The following is a 15,503-nucleotide window of genomic DNA, read 5'->3' as shown; positions in this document are numbered from 1 at the left end:
GAGAAAATTAAAAGTGTATATTTTGTATCAAATTTGAATTATTTCGATTAAGGGTGACTTGCTGTTTAAAAAATATAAACATGTGGCTAGAAATTATACACCATTTTGACGGAAAATCGAAAAAACTGCAGACCATTGGATTATTATCAAATATTGTTAATCGGCTATGTTGGCGTCAATTTTGGTCCGAGAGTCAAGCGAATGGACATTTTCTACATAAAATTGGCCGCTCGTTCTTCTGCCATACTCGGAATTTTCCTACATCTAACAGTTCGTGAGAAAAATTTCCACTTGGATGTCTGTATTTGCTGAAAATTTCGAGAAAATTAAAAGTATATATTTTGTTTGAAATTTGAATTATTTCGATTAAGGGTGACATGCTGATTAAAAAAATTTAAACATGTGGCTAAAAATTATGCACCGTTTTGCCGGAAAATCGAAAAAACTGTGGATTTTTTAATTCGATTTTTCCTCTTTTCCGGCAAACTGGGGTTAAGGGATCAGAAAAAAACACATGTTTGGAATAAGCTGGACCAAGTGCATGTACCAAAACATTAAACAAAATTTTTTTTTGTAAAATTTGGCAAAAATTTTCCAAGGGGGTACCCTTGAATTTTTATCAAATTTGGTTAATCGGCTATATTGGCAGCAATTTTGGTCTGAGAATCAAGCGAATAAATATTTCCTACATAAAATTGGCCGCCCGTTCTTCTGTCATACTCGGAATTTTCCTACATCTAACAGTTCGTGAGAAAAATGTCCACTTGGATGTATGTATTCGCTGAAACTTTGGAGAAAAAACAAAGTGTATATTTTGTTTGAAATTTGAATTATTTCGATTAAGGGTAACTTGCTGATTAAAAAAATTTAAACATGTGGCTAAAAATTATGCACCGTTTTGCCGGAAAATCTAAAAAACTGTAGATTTTTTAATTCGATTTTTCCTCTTTTCCGGCAAACTGGGGTTAAGGGATCAGAAAAAAACACATGTTTGGAATAGGCTGGACCAAGTGCATGCACCAAAACATTAAACAAAAATTTTTTTTGAAAAATTTGGCACAAATTTTCCAAGGGGGTACCCTTGGATTTTTATCAAATTTGGTTAATCGGCTGTATTGGCGTCAAGTCAATTTTGGTCCGAGAGTCAAGCGAATAGATATTTCCTACATAAAATAGGCCGCTCGTTCTTCTGCCATACTCGGAATTTTCCTACATCTAACAGTTCGTGAGAAAAATTTCCACTTGGATGTCTGTATTTGCTGAAAATTTCGTGAACATTAAAAGTGTATATTTTGTTTGAAAATTGAATTATTTCGATTAAGGGTGACTTGCTGATTAAAAAAACGGGTGTGGCAGTGCAGTGGAAAATATTTTTTTTTTCATATATGTATGAAAGGAGTTGGATGCAAAAATTTTTTTTGACATACCCTGCAGTAAAATTCATTGTTTATTTTGTTATTAATATTCTTCTATAAGCGTCTATATTCTTTGGTATAACTTCAAAAAACATTCTCTATTAGCAGACAATTGTTAATAATTTTGACTTACGAGAATTTGATGAAAAGCAAAATATTTAAAAGAAGAATTAGAACTAAAAAATGTCACAAAGGTCAATTCAAAATTGACAACTATTGGCCATTTTTAAATTTGGGTTATGTTATGACGATAGTAGTAAAAAATGTCCACAGTTTTATTTACATTACCAGAGTTATACCACTCGTATAAATCATGGGTCAGCAAAAACCCAAGTTCTCTAGGTGATTGGGAAAGCAGTGTTAAATGGATCTCTTACTTTTTAGCAGGTAATATTAGGTTTTCCATACTTGTGGGTAACTGTAAATTTGTAAGGATCAGTGCACTTTGATTGTAAATATATTACATTGGGAGAGAAAGTATAGTTTTTCAAATATTCAAAGTGTGTATGAATATATAACTATCCAATGGTTATGCTGTAAAATATGTATTTATAATTTTGAATAAGAAAGATTATGGTTTGTAATTATGTTACACACAATCAACCCAATATAAAAAATATATTAGAGAATATGAACATTTTCACATTTTCAATGCTTAGTAATTCTATTTTATTTTATTTATTTAACAGAACAAACCATTTAAAATATAATTGACAGTAACAATAAAGTCATAAGATATAACTAAGATTTTAAAATGTAGACAAGTATGAAAAATAAATTAAAAGGAGCTTTGTGCAACAAGCAAAGACCTGTTTGTCTATTTTTGTTTTAAATTCGATGTAAGATATAGTACACATTGTAAACTTTGAAGCAAGTAATCAGCTCAAATGTGAAACATTATCAACAGGTAAATCAACTTACTGGCCAAGAGATCCGATTAAAATTCCTGATCCAATAGATTTCTTTGTAGTGAAGAATATTTCTACAAACTACATTCATGTTGAAGAAGAGGTATGGGCCATGAATTTCAATTGCTAGCATATAATTCTTACATTGAGTGATACTATAATTCAGAAAAAAAGTTACCAAAACTAACTAACAAAAAAAACTGGCTGGGTACATCTCAAAATCAAACTCGCAGAAAGCAGTAAGCTCACAGTTTTTATAAGAGAAGAGCAACTAGATGAACAAATTGAACTTTTTATAAAAAATATTCAGTATAATACTCCTGAAAATATTCCCAGGGCAAAAGATAATAGTAACCTAAAAGAAATTAGGATCGCTATTTGTGAAAAATGAAAGCTGAGAAGAAAATGACAAAAGACTGGAAACATACAAGACAAAAACAGCCTTAAATAATGCAATGCAGCATCTAAAGTGTAACATCCAGTGCATTAAAAACAAAACAATTGGTGATTATTTGAATGTGCTGGCTAATGATGTCAGAAGAGATTATTCACTTTGGAAAGCTACAAAGCAACTGAAAAATTTTGGGTACTGGACTCAAACCAAAATCAAAATACACCTAGATTTTCTGAACAATAGCAACATGTCAACATTAGGACCATCTAGTTCATGGTCAACATGGATATAGTGAGATGACTCATAAAAGACAAAGCCTTTTGAGTTAGTGAAATAAGTGTCAGTGCAAATTCTATATATCTTAAGAGATTGCAGACCCAGATAATTAATTGCCGATGTTTTGCTGTCAAATTAAGAGTGATATTTTAAGGGGGTTAAGAGTAATGTTTAAGGGAAGCAGATTGTACATTATAATATAGAGAGTTTTTAGTATCATTATAATATCAGTTTTTTTATTTAAGATACTAAATGATTATCAAATCCCATAGCACTTAGACAAAAACTATGTTGCTGAGTAATAATTAAATTCTTAGAAACCAGTGGCGGCTCGTGGCTTGAGAGACAAGGTCGGCAAGGTATTTTTTGTCTCCTCAGATAGGTATACCGTCTAATAAAGACTTAAGTAAATCATCATAAGAGATTTTTTGTTTTCTTCTTTTTTGTTTTTTTTTTTTTGTTTTTTCCTATAAATTTAGAACCTAAACATGTTTATAAATTAACTCAAGTCTACGTTGTTTGGAAGTAGCAAAATGGGTTATAACGTCATCGTAAAATTTATTAGAGTTTTGGAGAGATTTTAAAAGTTTTTTTTCTATTGACATTTGAGACAAGCTTGACTTTTCTCTTGTTTCATGGTATTTCAACAATAAGTTTTGATTCTTTTGGGGCAAGAGAAATCTCGTTCATTTGAGGCAGACGTTGGTGGTAATGAGAGAATTAATGACAATAATTTATTAATTTCGGTAACAGTTTGTTGTAATGAATTGCAGTATATAAAATTATACATATCTTGTAACTTATCCCATCTTCCGAAAATATTTGGATCAGCATATAAAACTTTTAATTCATTTTCTAATTTTATTTTATTAAAGAATGATGGGTAATTTTTAATTAACCTGTCTAATAAATATCTTGGACATTCTTTGGCGTAACTTTTAAATTTTGAATCGTCAAAGAGGTCAAAAATTTGCAAATCTTCAAAATTCGAAAAACGAGTATCTATTTGCATAATAATAGTATCTATCCAAAATTTCAAAATATACTCGTTTTTCGATATCTGTTTCTGTGTCATGACTTTGTCTTTTTTTTTTGGGGGTTCGGAAATATCAAGCGAGTCCAAAACTTCACTGCGTATATACTGGAAATTACTATCATTACGAAAATCTCTGAGATTGTGCACCAGTCTTGTTATTCTATTTTTGGAATGAATACTGTCAGTTAACTGATTTTGAACAACATTGAATATCAAATCGGTTTGGGTAAACACTTTCTTAAAAATATTTAAAAGTATGTTAAAAGAATAATCATTTAATAAAGTTTTCAAACCAATTGCTTCACGGATCGAGATATCATCACTTTGAAAATCGTCGCATTCAATAATAAAATCAAAAACTTCCATAAGCTGTTCACGAAAATCTGCTACAGTGAAAACTAACCGAGATTTAAAATTCCATCGCGTCTGACAAACTGTTGGCATTTTTTCGAAACAAACCGTTCTAAAACATTAGTCTGTTTAGGTGAGCTTGAGAAAAATGAAGCAAATCCGCTTAAACTGGCAAAAAAAAAGACGACATTCTTTAATTTTTTTACATGTATCCTGCAAAACTAAATTCATTTTATGCGCATGACAGTGAGTAAATAAAGCTTGCGGTGCAATAGTTTTAACTTTTGCCTGGAGACCATTTAATTCACCAGACATCACGGCAGCGCCGTCATAAGTTTGCCCTACCAATTTATTTTTGATATCAAAAAATTTTAATCTGTCCTTTAAAACACCAAAAATATATTCTGCCTTATGGCTTTTACTCACGTCTGTAAAACCTAAAAACCTCTCATAGATATTACCACGTAACGCGTATTGAACAACAATTGATAATTGTGAATGACATGATATGTCGGTAGTTTCATCTACTTCTAGTGAAAAGCAAATGGTTTCCTGAATCTCAGATTCAATAACGTTACTCAAAATGTAACTAATTGATTCTATTAATTCATTCTGGATTGTTTTAGATACACCGCTAAATCTCTTCGAATCAGAAAGTAAATTAGAAAATTCCAAATCGTATTTCTTAAACATTTTTATTAGTTCTCTATAATTACCTTGATTTCACGAATGCTCCGATTCATCGTGTCCCCTAAAAGATAATTCCTGACAACTTAAAAAAATTACAATATCAATTAAACGACGTAAAACTGCGTGATTATTTTTTACAATTTCGTTGTGTTTAATAGCATTTTCACGTTGGGCATTATCTAATGAAACATAGATATTTTGTTTTCCAAATAAATCTAATTTAATCTGGCTGTAAGTATGATCTTTCGAAATATCATGTTTATGTAAAGCCCTAAATAATTCCTTTAAATTATCGTAACCAGATTCACACCACGGATTTTGATGTTTGCCCAAATTTGTCGAAAATAAAATGCAAGGACAACAGAAAAGTTTGTTTTTTATTTCACTCCCGGTAAGCCATGAGTACTTGCTGTACCAATTATCTGAAAATGATCTATTACTTCCCTTACCCGCACTAATATTTATAAGCCGGGACATTTTAGGCAAAGGACGCCCCTTATTTTTAATAGCAATTTGTTCTTCGTATGGAATAGTTGAAAACCCATTATGCAAAATATAATTTACAATATCAGACTTATCAATACTTACAGTTTCTCCCATGGCTTGCATTTTTTAGGTAAATTTACCTGAATTTGTTTACACTTTAATTTAAAAAAAACTATGTCAAACCCTTTAACCTTTAACTATTTACGGCAGACGTAACGTATCACAGTATTACTTTAGAAAATAAAAATAAATCACATAAAGAAAGGCTAGTTCGTGCACTGAATATCACTTCACTTTACTACTTACGTTCTTATATGAAATAACATTTCATCCCGCGCTCGCAATGTACAGTTCGCGACCAATCACCAATCCCAATCTAAATGAAGCATCGGCAAATTTAATTTTGCCGTACTTGGTAATTAAGTTCATATGGAAAGAAATGTATATTTGGTTGCTAATCAACTAATATTCCGTTGATTTTTACAAGTAAATCGTCAAGGTTGGGATCGGCTCGCCAAAAACGCAAAACGTGCCTTTTTAAGAATCCACAGGCGGGTGGACGTCTCCGATATCGGATCATCAATTCGAAAAGTGTCTACGCAGGGATCACTTAACGCTCAGATTGGACGAATTCTTTTAAAAACCATGAATAAAATTTAGTCTGGTCGAATTGGTCGAATTCTTTTAAAAACCATGAATAAAATTTAGTCTTTATTATTTCATTATCTCACAGATATTTTTTTATTTCACAAAAACAAATGACATCAACTGATTACCTGCCACAATTAATTATTGAAATACTGATTAAATTAAATATTAAAAAAATCTATAATATCTATAAAGGTGTGGGTCGGCACTGCCGACCCTGACCGGGCGCCACTGTTAGAAACATTGATGTTTCTACAATTTACTATGTTTGCTGAGAATAAGCCACAATTTTACTTTAAAATAAGTGATATTTTGATTTCCACCTCTGAATTCATGTTTCTCTCTTTGTTTTGCTTAAATAAGTGAAATATCAGGGTTTTTTTTCTAAATTTGCAGATTGTAAACTTTATATTACATCATATTTACATTTTCACAACAATAATACTGAAATACTCTTTTTAGGCATAAAGACAGTTTTGTTGTTTGATTTTTACTACTTTCAACTACTTATAACATTTTCTACTACTATGCTATTATAATATTTTTTTTGCTTCTAGGAAGAATAAATAATTCTCATGTAGTATCAGAACTTATTTACTGTCTATCCAATCTTTTGGTAATGTTCAATGACAGAATCATAAAAAAGGCACAAAAGGTTCATAGCAATGGTACAGCAGAAACAATAAAGCTTTGGTTGACTGTAATTGAATATTCTGAAGTGTTCTGTGAACTTTCTGCTAACAAAATTTGGGGCAATACTGGAAAATGGATTGTTATAGTATCAATACAGGTGTTTAAGTAAGTGGAACCATATAGATAGTTTACAATATATATTTACTAATATATTCCAAATGTAAACAAACAATGCATGTTAAATAGATAACTCACTGAAGACTACTTTTTTATTTTATATTATTAATAATAGCTTCAAATTAAGGAAACACAAAAATATTCTAATTTATTAAATAGCTAACTAAAATTGGAAAAATCTTGACTTTGTAAAACTTTGCCCATAACATTTACTTAATTACTGATCTATGAATAAAATATGTGTTGGCAAATATGCACTGATTCCTTGTTGTTACTTGTATTTTATAATAGTAATAGTAACATAATCAAATTCCAATTTAACATGATCTTGTTTCAGGTGTATTTCAAGACTATTTTTAATCTTCCATTATAAAGAACCCATCATTCAGAGCCCTCCAATTCCAGTTCTGAATAGGAAAAATGTAGCAGCTAGCAACCAAAAATATACCTCTGCACGAGATGTTGCTCAAGCAGAATATGATTCAGTATCATTCACCTTAAAAAGGTCTGGTAGGGTTGTGAGAAAAGTGGATTCTTCTCCTCCATTGGGTTAGTAAATTAATTGTACCATGATTTAGAGGTTATTAATAATATTTTTTAAATACATAATAGCAATGAAAAACACTATAGAGCAAAAATGGGAAGTGAATACAAAATCTGTATTCAGATTAGGAAGGCAATAAAATATACATGTACATTCTGTACTGAGAAAACAGAAATTTATACCTACAGTTTTATTGATGGATATCATTAATGGCTAGAGTAGTAAGGAGTTGTCAAGAAATCTTTTGTTTTCTCTTTATAGGGGCTAAAAGAGGTTGAAATCTTGTTTTTCCTAACATTTTATAATTTTTCTAAGAAACTATTGATTTTAGGAAAAACAGTTATAAGATATAAAATAAAATAACATTTCCTAGAGGATAGGATGTTGATAAAATTTAAATCTTACTACTGGTGCGAATACAGTGAGATGCAAAAAGAAATGCGTTAGAGATTCATTAAAACGTTTTTTGTGGGCAATTTTATTTAATTATAATAACTGTTCAGAGTTTTTTGGTAACAAGGGGGCAACTTTATGGGTAGAAATCAATTTGGATTTTTTTGGACATTCATATTTTTTGCATAATAGAGCTTTGTAAACTCATCTAATTTTCGAATTTGCTAAGTTCTATAACGAAAAAAGTATGATTACCCAAGAAAAGTACATAAAAAATAAAAATATCGTCCTTGAGTGATTCTTAAAATTAGATAAAATTTATATAGTATCTGTAAAAATCGTTTTAGGAGAGTCTCTATTATATTTATAGTCAAAGTTGCAGGTAATTAAAGTTTTTATAATGTTCAAGATGGTAGCAAAACAGTTGTAAACAAAAACATTTTGCTTTTGCGCAAATTAGGTTAGTCATACAGACTAACCAAAATCATTTTGTACAGTTATAAATCTTCATATTAATATTTGGTGTAGTTATATATAGGATTTAGCAACAGTCTGTGTGTCATGAAAATTATTTCACTCAAAACAAGTAAGTTCTTATATACATTCTTCTGACAGACTTACTGGAGGTGAGTTTCCACCACTGAGTAAAGACGGATCACAAATGATTTTCAGATAATGAAAGTAGAAATGGCAGAAAGAAAAGGATAGAAGAGCTAGAAATTGAAGTAAGAAAGAAAAATATATTATATGGTGTAACCGAAAAAGGGGGTGAACAAGAAAATGACGACATGAAAACTAGTATAAAAGATTGCTACTAAAAATTCCACTAACATAAAATACCGCCTTATGTCACAACCTGTGGGAAGTAGAAGTAGGGGTAGACCAAAACTCAGGTGGAGGGATAGTAGATGAGGATGGTAGGCAAATAAGCGCAGCAAACTGGCAACAGTTGGCAATGGATAGAACTGACTGGCATAATAGACTTGGGAAGGTCGAGGCTCTTTTATAGGGCTGTAGCACCAATGATGATGATGAAAATAAAATACTGAGATAATAGATGCAAAATGTATACTACTGTAAAGAGTTCAACAATTTAAATATGTGGGAGTAATTGTGAATAGTAAATATAAGAAAAGTGAAGAAGTAACAGAGAATACTAGCAGGCAACAAAATATACTGGAAATATCACATAGCCTAATGAAGGACCAGAAATACAAAACTGAAAATATACAGAGGTGCAATCAAACCAGTAGTTAAGAATATTTGAGAGAGAAATCGTAGGAAGAATTGTGGGCCTGAAAAGAATGGAACATGAAGAAGTGAAAAGCAGAATGAACCATGAAATAATAGACATTGAAAATATAGTTAGATTTATTAAAACGAAGAGACTGAGATGGCTAGAACATAAAGAGATAAGGAAAACAATCTGCTAATTGAGAATGCCCCTAGGTGGTAGACAAAAACTGAATGATTGACAGAAAGACCTAAATAGAGATGGGATCATCAAAAGCCAAGTCATACAAGAAACATTGACAACACGAAGAAGAATTGAATCATAGAGTAGTAGAGTAGTAGTACTAAGGAATATATTTGGACCAACCCTTTGTACCAATGGTACATTGAAAATTAAAATGAATAAATTTAAAAAGAATGCTGGATAATCGAGCTGTAAAAGTAACCCAGAGATGGAAACCTTAAGGAAAAAGAACAAAAAGAAGCCCTGTAAAATATTGAGACGTTGTAGAGAGAATGACCTTTAAGTTATGACCATCAGGTAGTTGAAAAGAAAAGTAGCTGACAGAACAGAATGGAAAAATATTGTAAGACAGGCCAAATCGCACAAAGGACGGTAGCGCCAAGAGAAGAACAAGTGTTCTGTTTATTGCCTGTCTTTTATAATAATATATTTTTTTATTTTCTTTATTATCTTTTGCAGTTTTGCAATGCTTATAGGAACTTTTATTTCATCTATTTGTTGCTTACTTCATCAAGGTTATGTAAAATATTTTTTATTATCAGGCTTAAGAGATTGGAAACCTTTACCAAAAAGGTCCTTATTGGGTGTGGAAGAAGGTCCAACATTAACTAATGCTTTGGCCAAAAGAGAGTTGATTGCAGAAACTGTGTACATTTCAAAACCCATTATTCATCTGGCAGCAATGGCTTGTTTGGGAACTAGGACATGGAAACCATGGGCTGTGTCTTTAGCATTGGACTTTGCTAGGTAAGTAAATCTACATAATAATATATATCAATTACCATAGCTTCAATTAGAGTCTAATATATTTTGTACAATATTGTTAAATTAACATCGCTGTATCATTCAAGTGACCTCCAACTGTTTATTAAAGATTAATTGAGTGGCTCAGAGGAAAAGGTGCCTAAACCCAAAAATGTCTTTTACCGGATTAGGCTTAATAAGTGTGTATCATTTCTGATGTTGGATCATCAAAAATTGAGATCCTTCCTTTGAAATCAGATGTGGAAATAAACAGGCAAGAAGCACATTTTAAACATTCATGACCAATAATGAGTTATTGGCCCAACTCATTTGAAGCCTAATTTGGAGATCAAATATTAAATTAGAATATCTTGGACATATAATCAGAGGACCAAGATATGAGTTTCTTCAGTCAATTCTAAACAGTAAAATTGAAGGAAAGAAATGGATAGGGCGTAAGAAATTCTCGTACTTGAGATATTTGTGACAGTTGACAGGTTTAAATGCAGACCAATTGTACATGTAGTCCAAAACCGAGATATAAGAATATTATAAGCCTGCGTTTTGGTAAAAACTGGATCGGAAGAAATGATCCACATAAATGGTCTTTAAGATCTCCGGACTTGACACCGATGGACTTTTTTCTGGGGATACCTACAAAGTATAATGTATAACACCCCATCGATTACTCCAGAAGATATGAAAGCTAAAATAAGAGCTATTTTTCAAACAGTAACAGGTGAAACCCTTTAAAGACTTTTTAAAAACTAATTCAATTATTTTTAGAACAAGATAGGCCTCACTTTGTCACAATTTCTTTATTATTGAATTTGATTTGCTTCTTGCTTTTTTCATTTGTCTATTTTTTATTAAATGTTTTTTAAATAAAAAATAGCGAAGAGTAGCGAAGAAGACACAGAAGAATTTTATAAGACCATTGAACAAACACTAAAAGTTGTTAAGTCTAGAGACATTACAATAATAATGGGAGATTGGAATGCGAAAATTGGGAAAGGAGAATGTGGCAAATGGGTTGGGAAAATATGGTCTCGGTCAAACAAATGAAAGAGGCGATCGGCTGTTGCAATTTTGCCAGGAAAATAATTTTATAATTAAAAACACATTTTATCAACTACCAAGAAGACGAGTATAGACCTAGAAATCTCCTGGAGACACTAAAGACCATATTATACGAAATCAAATAGATTATATAACCATAAACAACAAATATAAAAACACAATCGAATCTGTGAAAACGTATCCAGGAGCAGATATAGGGTCAGACCACAATCCAGTAGTGGCACAATTCCGAATAAAACTTAAAAGAGTACAAAGCATTCAGGCAAATCTTGAAAAACTTAAAAAGACAGAGAAGATACCAGAACTAGACATTAATAAACACTGGGCCATTATTAAAAAGAACGTGCTGGAGCCCGCTAAAAATATTCTGAAGAGAGAAAAACCAAAGAAATAGAAAGAATGGATGAGTGACCAAATTTTTTTATTGATGAATTCTCGAAGACTATCGAAAGGCAAAAATGAAGATCAGTATAAGCAAATTAACACAGAGATCAAAAGAAAAATCCGCGACGCTAAAAAACAATGGTTACAAGACAAATGTAAGGAGATTAAAAGCTTGGAAGACAAATATGATTCGTTCTATCTTCACAAGAAAGTTAAAGAAATGATCAACAGGAGAAACAGGAAGCAGACAGTACTTATAGACCAACAAGGGAACATGAGAATGGAAACAGAGGAGAAACTAAAACATTGGCAGACATACATAGAAGAACTGTTTGACGATCAAAGGCAGCCTCCTTGTGACAATTTTCCAGAGGAGACAGGTCCAGAAATAAGCAAAGAAGAAGTAATGCAAGCGGTGAAGTCATCAAAGAATAGCAAAGCTCCAGGACCAGACGAGCTACCAGCGGATATACTTAAGTTGATAGACGAAGATCGAATCCATTTGTTAGTAGACTTATTTAACAAGATTTATGAAAACAGTACAATTCCTGAAGAATGGCTAAGATCAACCTTTGTCCCCTTCACAAGAAGGCACATGTTAAGCAGTGCAGTGATCATCGCACGATCAGTCTGATGAGCCATACCTTAAAAATATTCCTCAAAATAATTCACAATAGAATTTACAGAAAATTGGAAGAAGATATCGGAGAAACTCAGTTTGGATTCCGGGAGGGATATGGAACTCGCGAAGCATTATTTGCCTTTAACATCCTGACACAGAGGTTTTTGGATGTTAATCAAGATGTATTTGCTTGTTTCATTGATTACAACAAGGCGTTTGATAACGTCAAGCATGACCAACTTTTAGAGATCTTGGAAGCTAAACAGTTAGACACTCGCGATATAAGAATAATATCTACTCTGTATTATAATCAGAAGGCAGTCGCACGCATCGAAAATAGCACAACGAATGAAATTCAAATTAAAAAAGGAGTTAGACAAGGATGTGTGCTGTCACCAATGCTATTTAATCTCTATTCGGAAGAAATTATGAAGAAAGCATTGGAGGAAGAAAAGATTGGGATAAAAGTTAACGGCCAACCAATTAATAATAATAGATACGCAGATGATACGGTTTTAATGGCGGAGACAGTAAAAGACCTGCAAGCCATTTTAAACAAGGTAGTCACAGCTAGTGAAGAGAAAGGGTTAACAATGAACGTCAAGAAGACGAAATTCATGATTATTTAAAAAAAAACAAAGATTGAATGCAAACCTGTACATTCACAATAACGAAATCAAACGGGTGCACAAATATAAATATTTGGGAACAAGCGTTAATAACAACAATGACATCACAGAAGAAATAAAAACTAGAATTGGAAAGGCTCGAGCTGATTTTGTTAATATGAAGGACATTCTCGGAAGTCATGAGATTAACTTAAACCTGAAAATGAGATTGGTTAGATGCTACTCTTCTCGATAGTACTGTACGGAGTAGAGACTTGGACTTTAAACAAGAGCAATACCGATAAACTAGAGGCCTTCGAAATGTGGATATACCGAAGAATTTTGAAAATACCTTGGACAGACAAAATAACAAATAGTGTAGTTCTTCGAAGAATGAACAAAGAACGGGAGCTGTTGATCACCATCAAGAGAAGAAAGTTGGAATATCTTGGTCATGAAATGAGAGGGAAAAAGTACCGATTGCTCCAGTTAAGTATCCAAGGAAAGATTCAGGGCAAACGAAGCGTGGGGAGACGACGTATATCTTGGCTGCGCAATTTAAGAGACTGGTTCCAGTGCACATCTAACCAATTATTTAGAGCAACAGCTTCAAAGATACGAATAGCAATGATGATTGCCAAACTCTGTAGCCGAGAGGGCAATTGAAGAAGAAGAAGAAATAAAAAATGGCTTATTTTTCAATTAATAATTTACTTAACATTGAAGAAGGTTGCAGATGTACATACCAAGTATTTCATTTAAGTATTAATTTAAATGTTAATGTCCTGCTTCTCACTGTAGATTTTTCAATTAACTTCCGTATGCAATTATACCCAGCAAACGTAATGTAGTATTATATCTTTTATTTAAATTTTGCATTATCGATTTCTATTTTTTCACAAAACTTTTATTTTTCAGCTTGGAATTGTATAGATCCTGCACGAAGAAGGATGTAAAGTCAGTAACACCGCAGCAAAGGTTGCAGATATCAAAACGAACCATATTACTGTTGTTATATCTTCTACGATCACCAATGTATGAAAAACATAGCAAAGATAGAGTACATTCATTTTTGATGACTTTGAGTAAAGTTCCTCTAGCTGGTCTAATATTTACACCGTTAGCTCAGTATCTGCCTTTCTGGCAAAGTACATACTTCTATATGTGGTCTTCTTAATTTATCAATTTTCTGGGTTAATGATTTTGTAGTTTGATATAATTTATTTTATACAATGTTCTCTCTAATTCCTTTATTTAGAAACACTAGTAAGAACTGTTCGAAACCTGTTTGTGTGGCATATCAGATTTTTAATATTATATGGAACATCACATATTCATTTATGAGTCAATATTATTTTTGTTACATTACCAATGAATTTTACCCATCAGTGTTTTTTCTTAAGTGATTTGAAAAGTTTCTATACTTCATCTGGCGAAAAATTTTTAATTGCTATTTTTAGATCTAGTTTTGTTTTTAGTTATGTTCTGTAATAAATTTCTTTCCACGTATTTCCGGGAATCCCTTTTTTCTCTTTTTGTCAATTGTGACAGTTCCATGCTTGTTTTCCTATTGTTTTTAATTATTTCAACGTCTGTTAAAATAAATTCAATAACAATAGCATACATTTCCGTAAAAACAAGACAAAACTTGTCCAAGCTGTAAGGTTGGTATTGACTCGAAATAAGTCATCAGAATTGACACAATATTCATACAAACCCGTACAAACAGTGAACTTTCTGTAACGTTTTACATGTCTCGAGACCAACATTTCCATCAGAATTTCGACATATTTATTATTACATAATTTTATTACGAAGACATATTATAATTATATCGTATTTTTGGTCAGTTGGATATATAAAGGTATGAGAAATAAATTTTGTTGAACGCTATTATGGTATTTGGTTGGGTGATTGCGAAAATTTATATACCTATAAGATGTAAAATTTGTATATTTTTATATGTAAAATATAGTCGTAAGTTAAATATTGAATATTGTTTTATTCTATTTCAGCCTTAAGAAGTACTGGGTTTCCCAATAGGGACGTCCTGTTTTTGAAATGTCATAGCGGCCATTTTGAAAATGGTAGAACTGTCACTTGTTGACGTTTGTATTTTGTATACTCTAACAAATTACCATGGCAAGATATACGCTTGAACAACGTTTTTAAATTATCCTAAAATTTTATTCTAATAATCGTTCTTTTGTGAATACCTATCGTGCATTATGTGAAAGTTATGGATCAAATCATTGTTCTGATGTGCGTGTAATACTTCGAATCGTGGAAAAGTTTGAACGTGAATTTACTCTGCACGATACGAAACCACCAACTAGACACCGAAATGCAAGAACTCAGGACAATATTGCTGCTGTAAGAGCCAGTGTAGCGAAGAATGCAAATGTGTCCGTAAATCGTCGTTCTCAAGAACTTGGACTCACCAGAATGACAACTTGGCGTATTCCGAGAAAAGATACAGGCCTACAAATTTACAAGATTGTTCTGACTCAAGAACTGAAGCCACTTGACCATCATAAGCGTCGTTTGTTCGCTGATTGGGCTCTAGACAAACTCGAAAATGATGGCGATTTTTTCAAAAAAAATAATCTTTTCCGATGAAGCTCATTTTTGGTTAAA

At 31.9% G+C, this 15,503-nt stretch overlaps 1 protein-coding gene across 1 annotated transcript; it reads left to right on the top strand.

The window, feature by feature from the left end:
* Nucleotides 1–1,549: 1,549 nt before the first annotated feature.
* Pex16 (peroxisomal biogenesis factor 16) lies at nucleotides 1,550–14,860 on the top strand. Its single transcript, XM_072529207.1, has 5 exons — nucleotides 1,550–1,802; nucleotides 6,762–7,002; nucleotides 7,352–7,563; nucleotides 9,971–10,175; nucleotides 13,785–14,860. Exons 1-5 carry the CDS (start codon nucleotides 1,679–1,681, stop codon nucleotides 14,041–14,043), a joined length of 1,041 nt encoding a protein of 346 aa, XP_072385308.1. The 5' UTR covers nucleotides 1,550–1,678; the 3' UTR covers nucleotides 14,044–14,860.
* Nucleotides 14,861–15,503: the final 643 nt, after the last annotated feature.

Source organism: Diabrotica undecimpunctata, chromosome 4 (genome assembly GCF_040954645.1).
Source record: "Diabrotica undecimpunctata isolate CICGRU chromosome 4, icDiaUnde3, whole genome shotgun sequence".
Classification (NCBI taxonomy): domain Eukaryota; kingdom Metazoa; phylum Arthropoda; class Insecta; order Coleoptera; family Chrysomelidae; genus Diabrotica; species Diabrotica undecimpunctata.
The sequence above is the reverse complement of the archived record's forward strand: the minus strand, read 5'-3'. Positions and strand labels throughout refer to the sequence as shown.

Coding starts and splice junctions, on each gene's coding strand:
- Pex16 (XM_072529207.1), top strand. CDS start 1,679: ATGTCCACAGTTTTATTTACATTACCAGAGTTATACCACTCGTATAAA. Junction 7,003..7,351: donor GTATCAATACAGGTGTTTAA/GTAAGTGGAACC, acceptor ATCTTGTTTCAG/GTGTATTTCAAGACTATTTT. Junction 10,176..13,784: donor TTAGCATTGGACTTTGCTAG/GTAAGTAAATCT, acceptor TTTATTTTTCAG/CTTGGAATTGTATAGATCCT.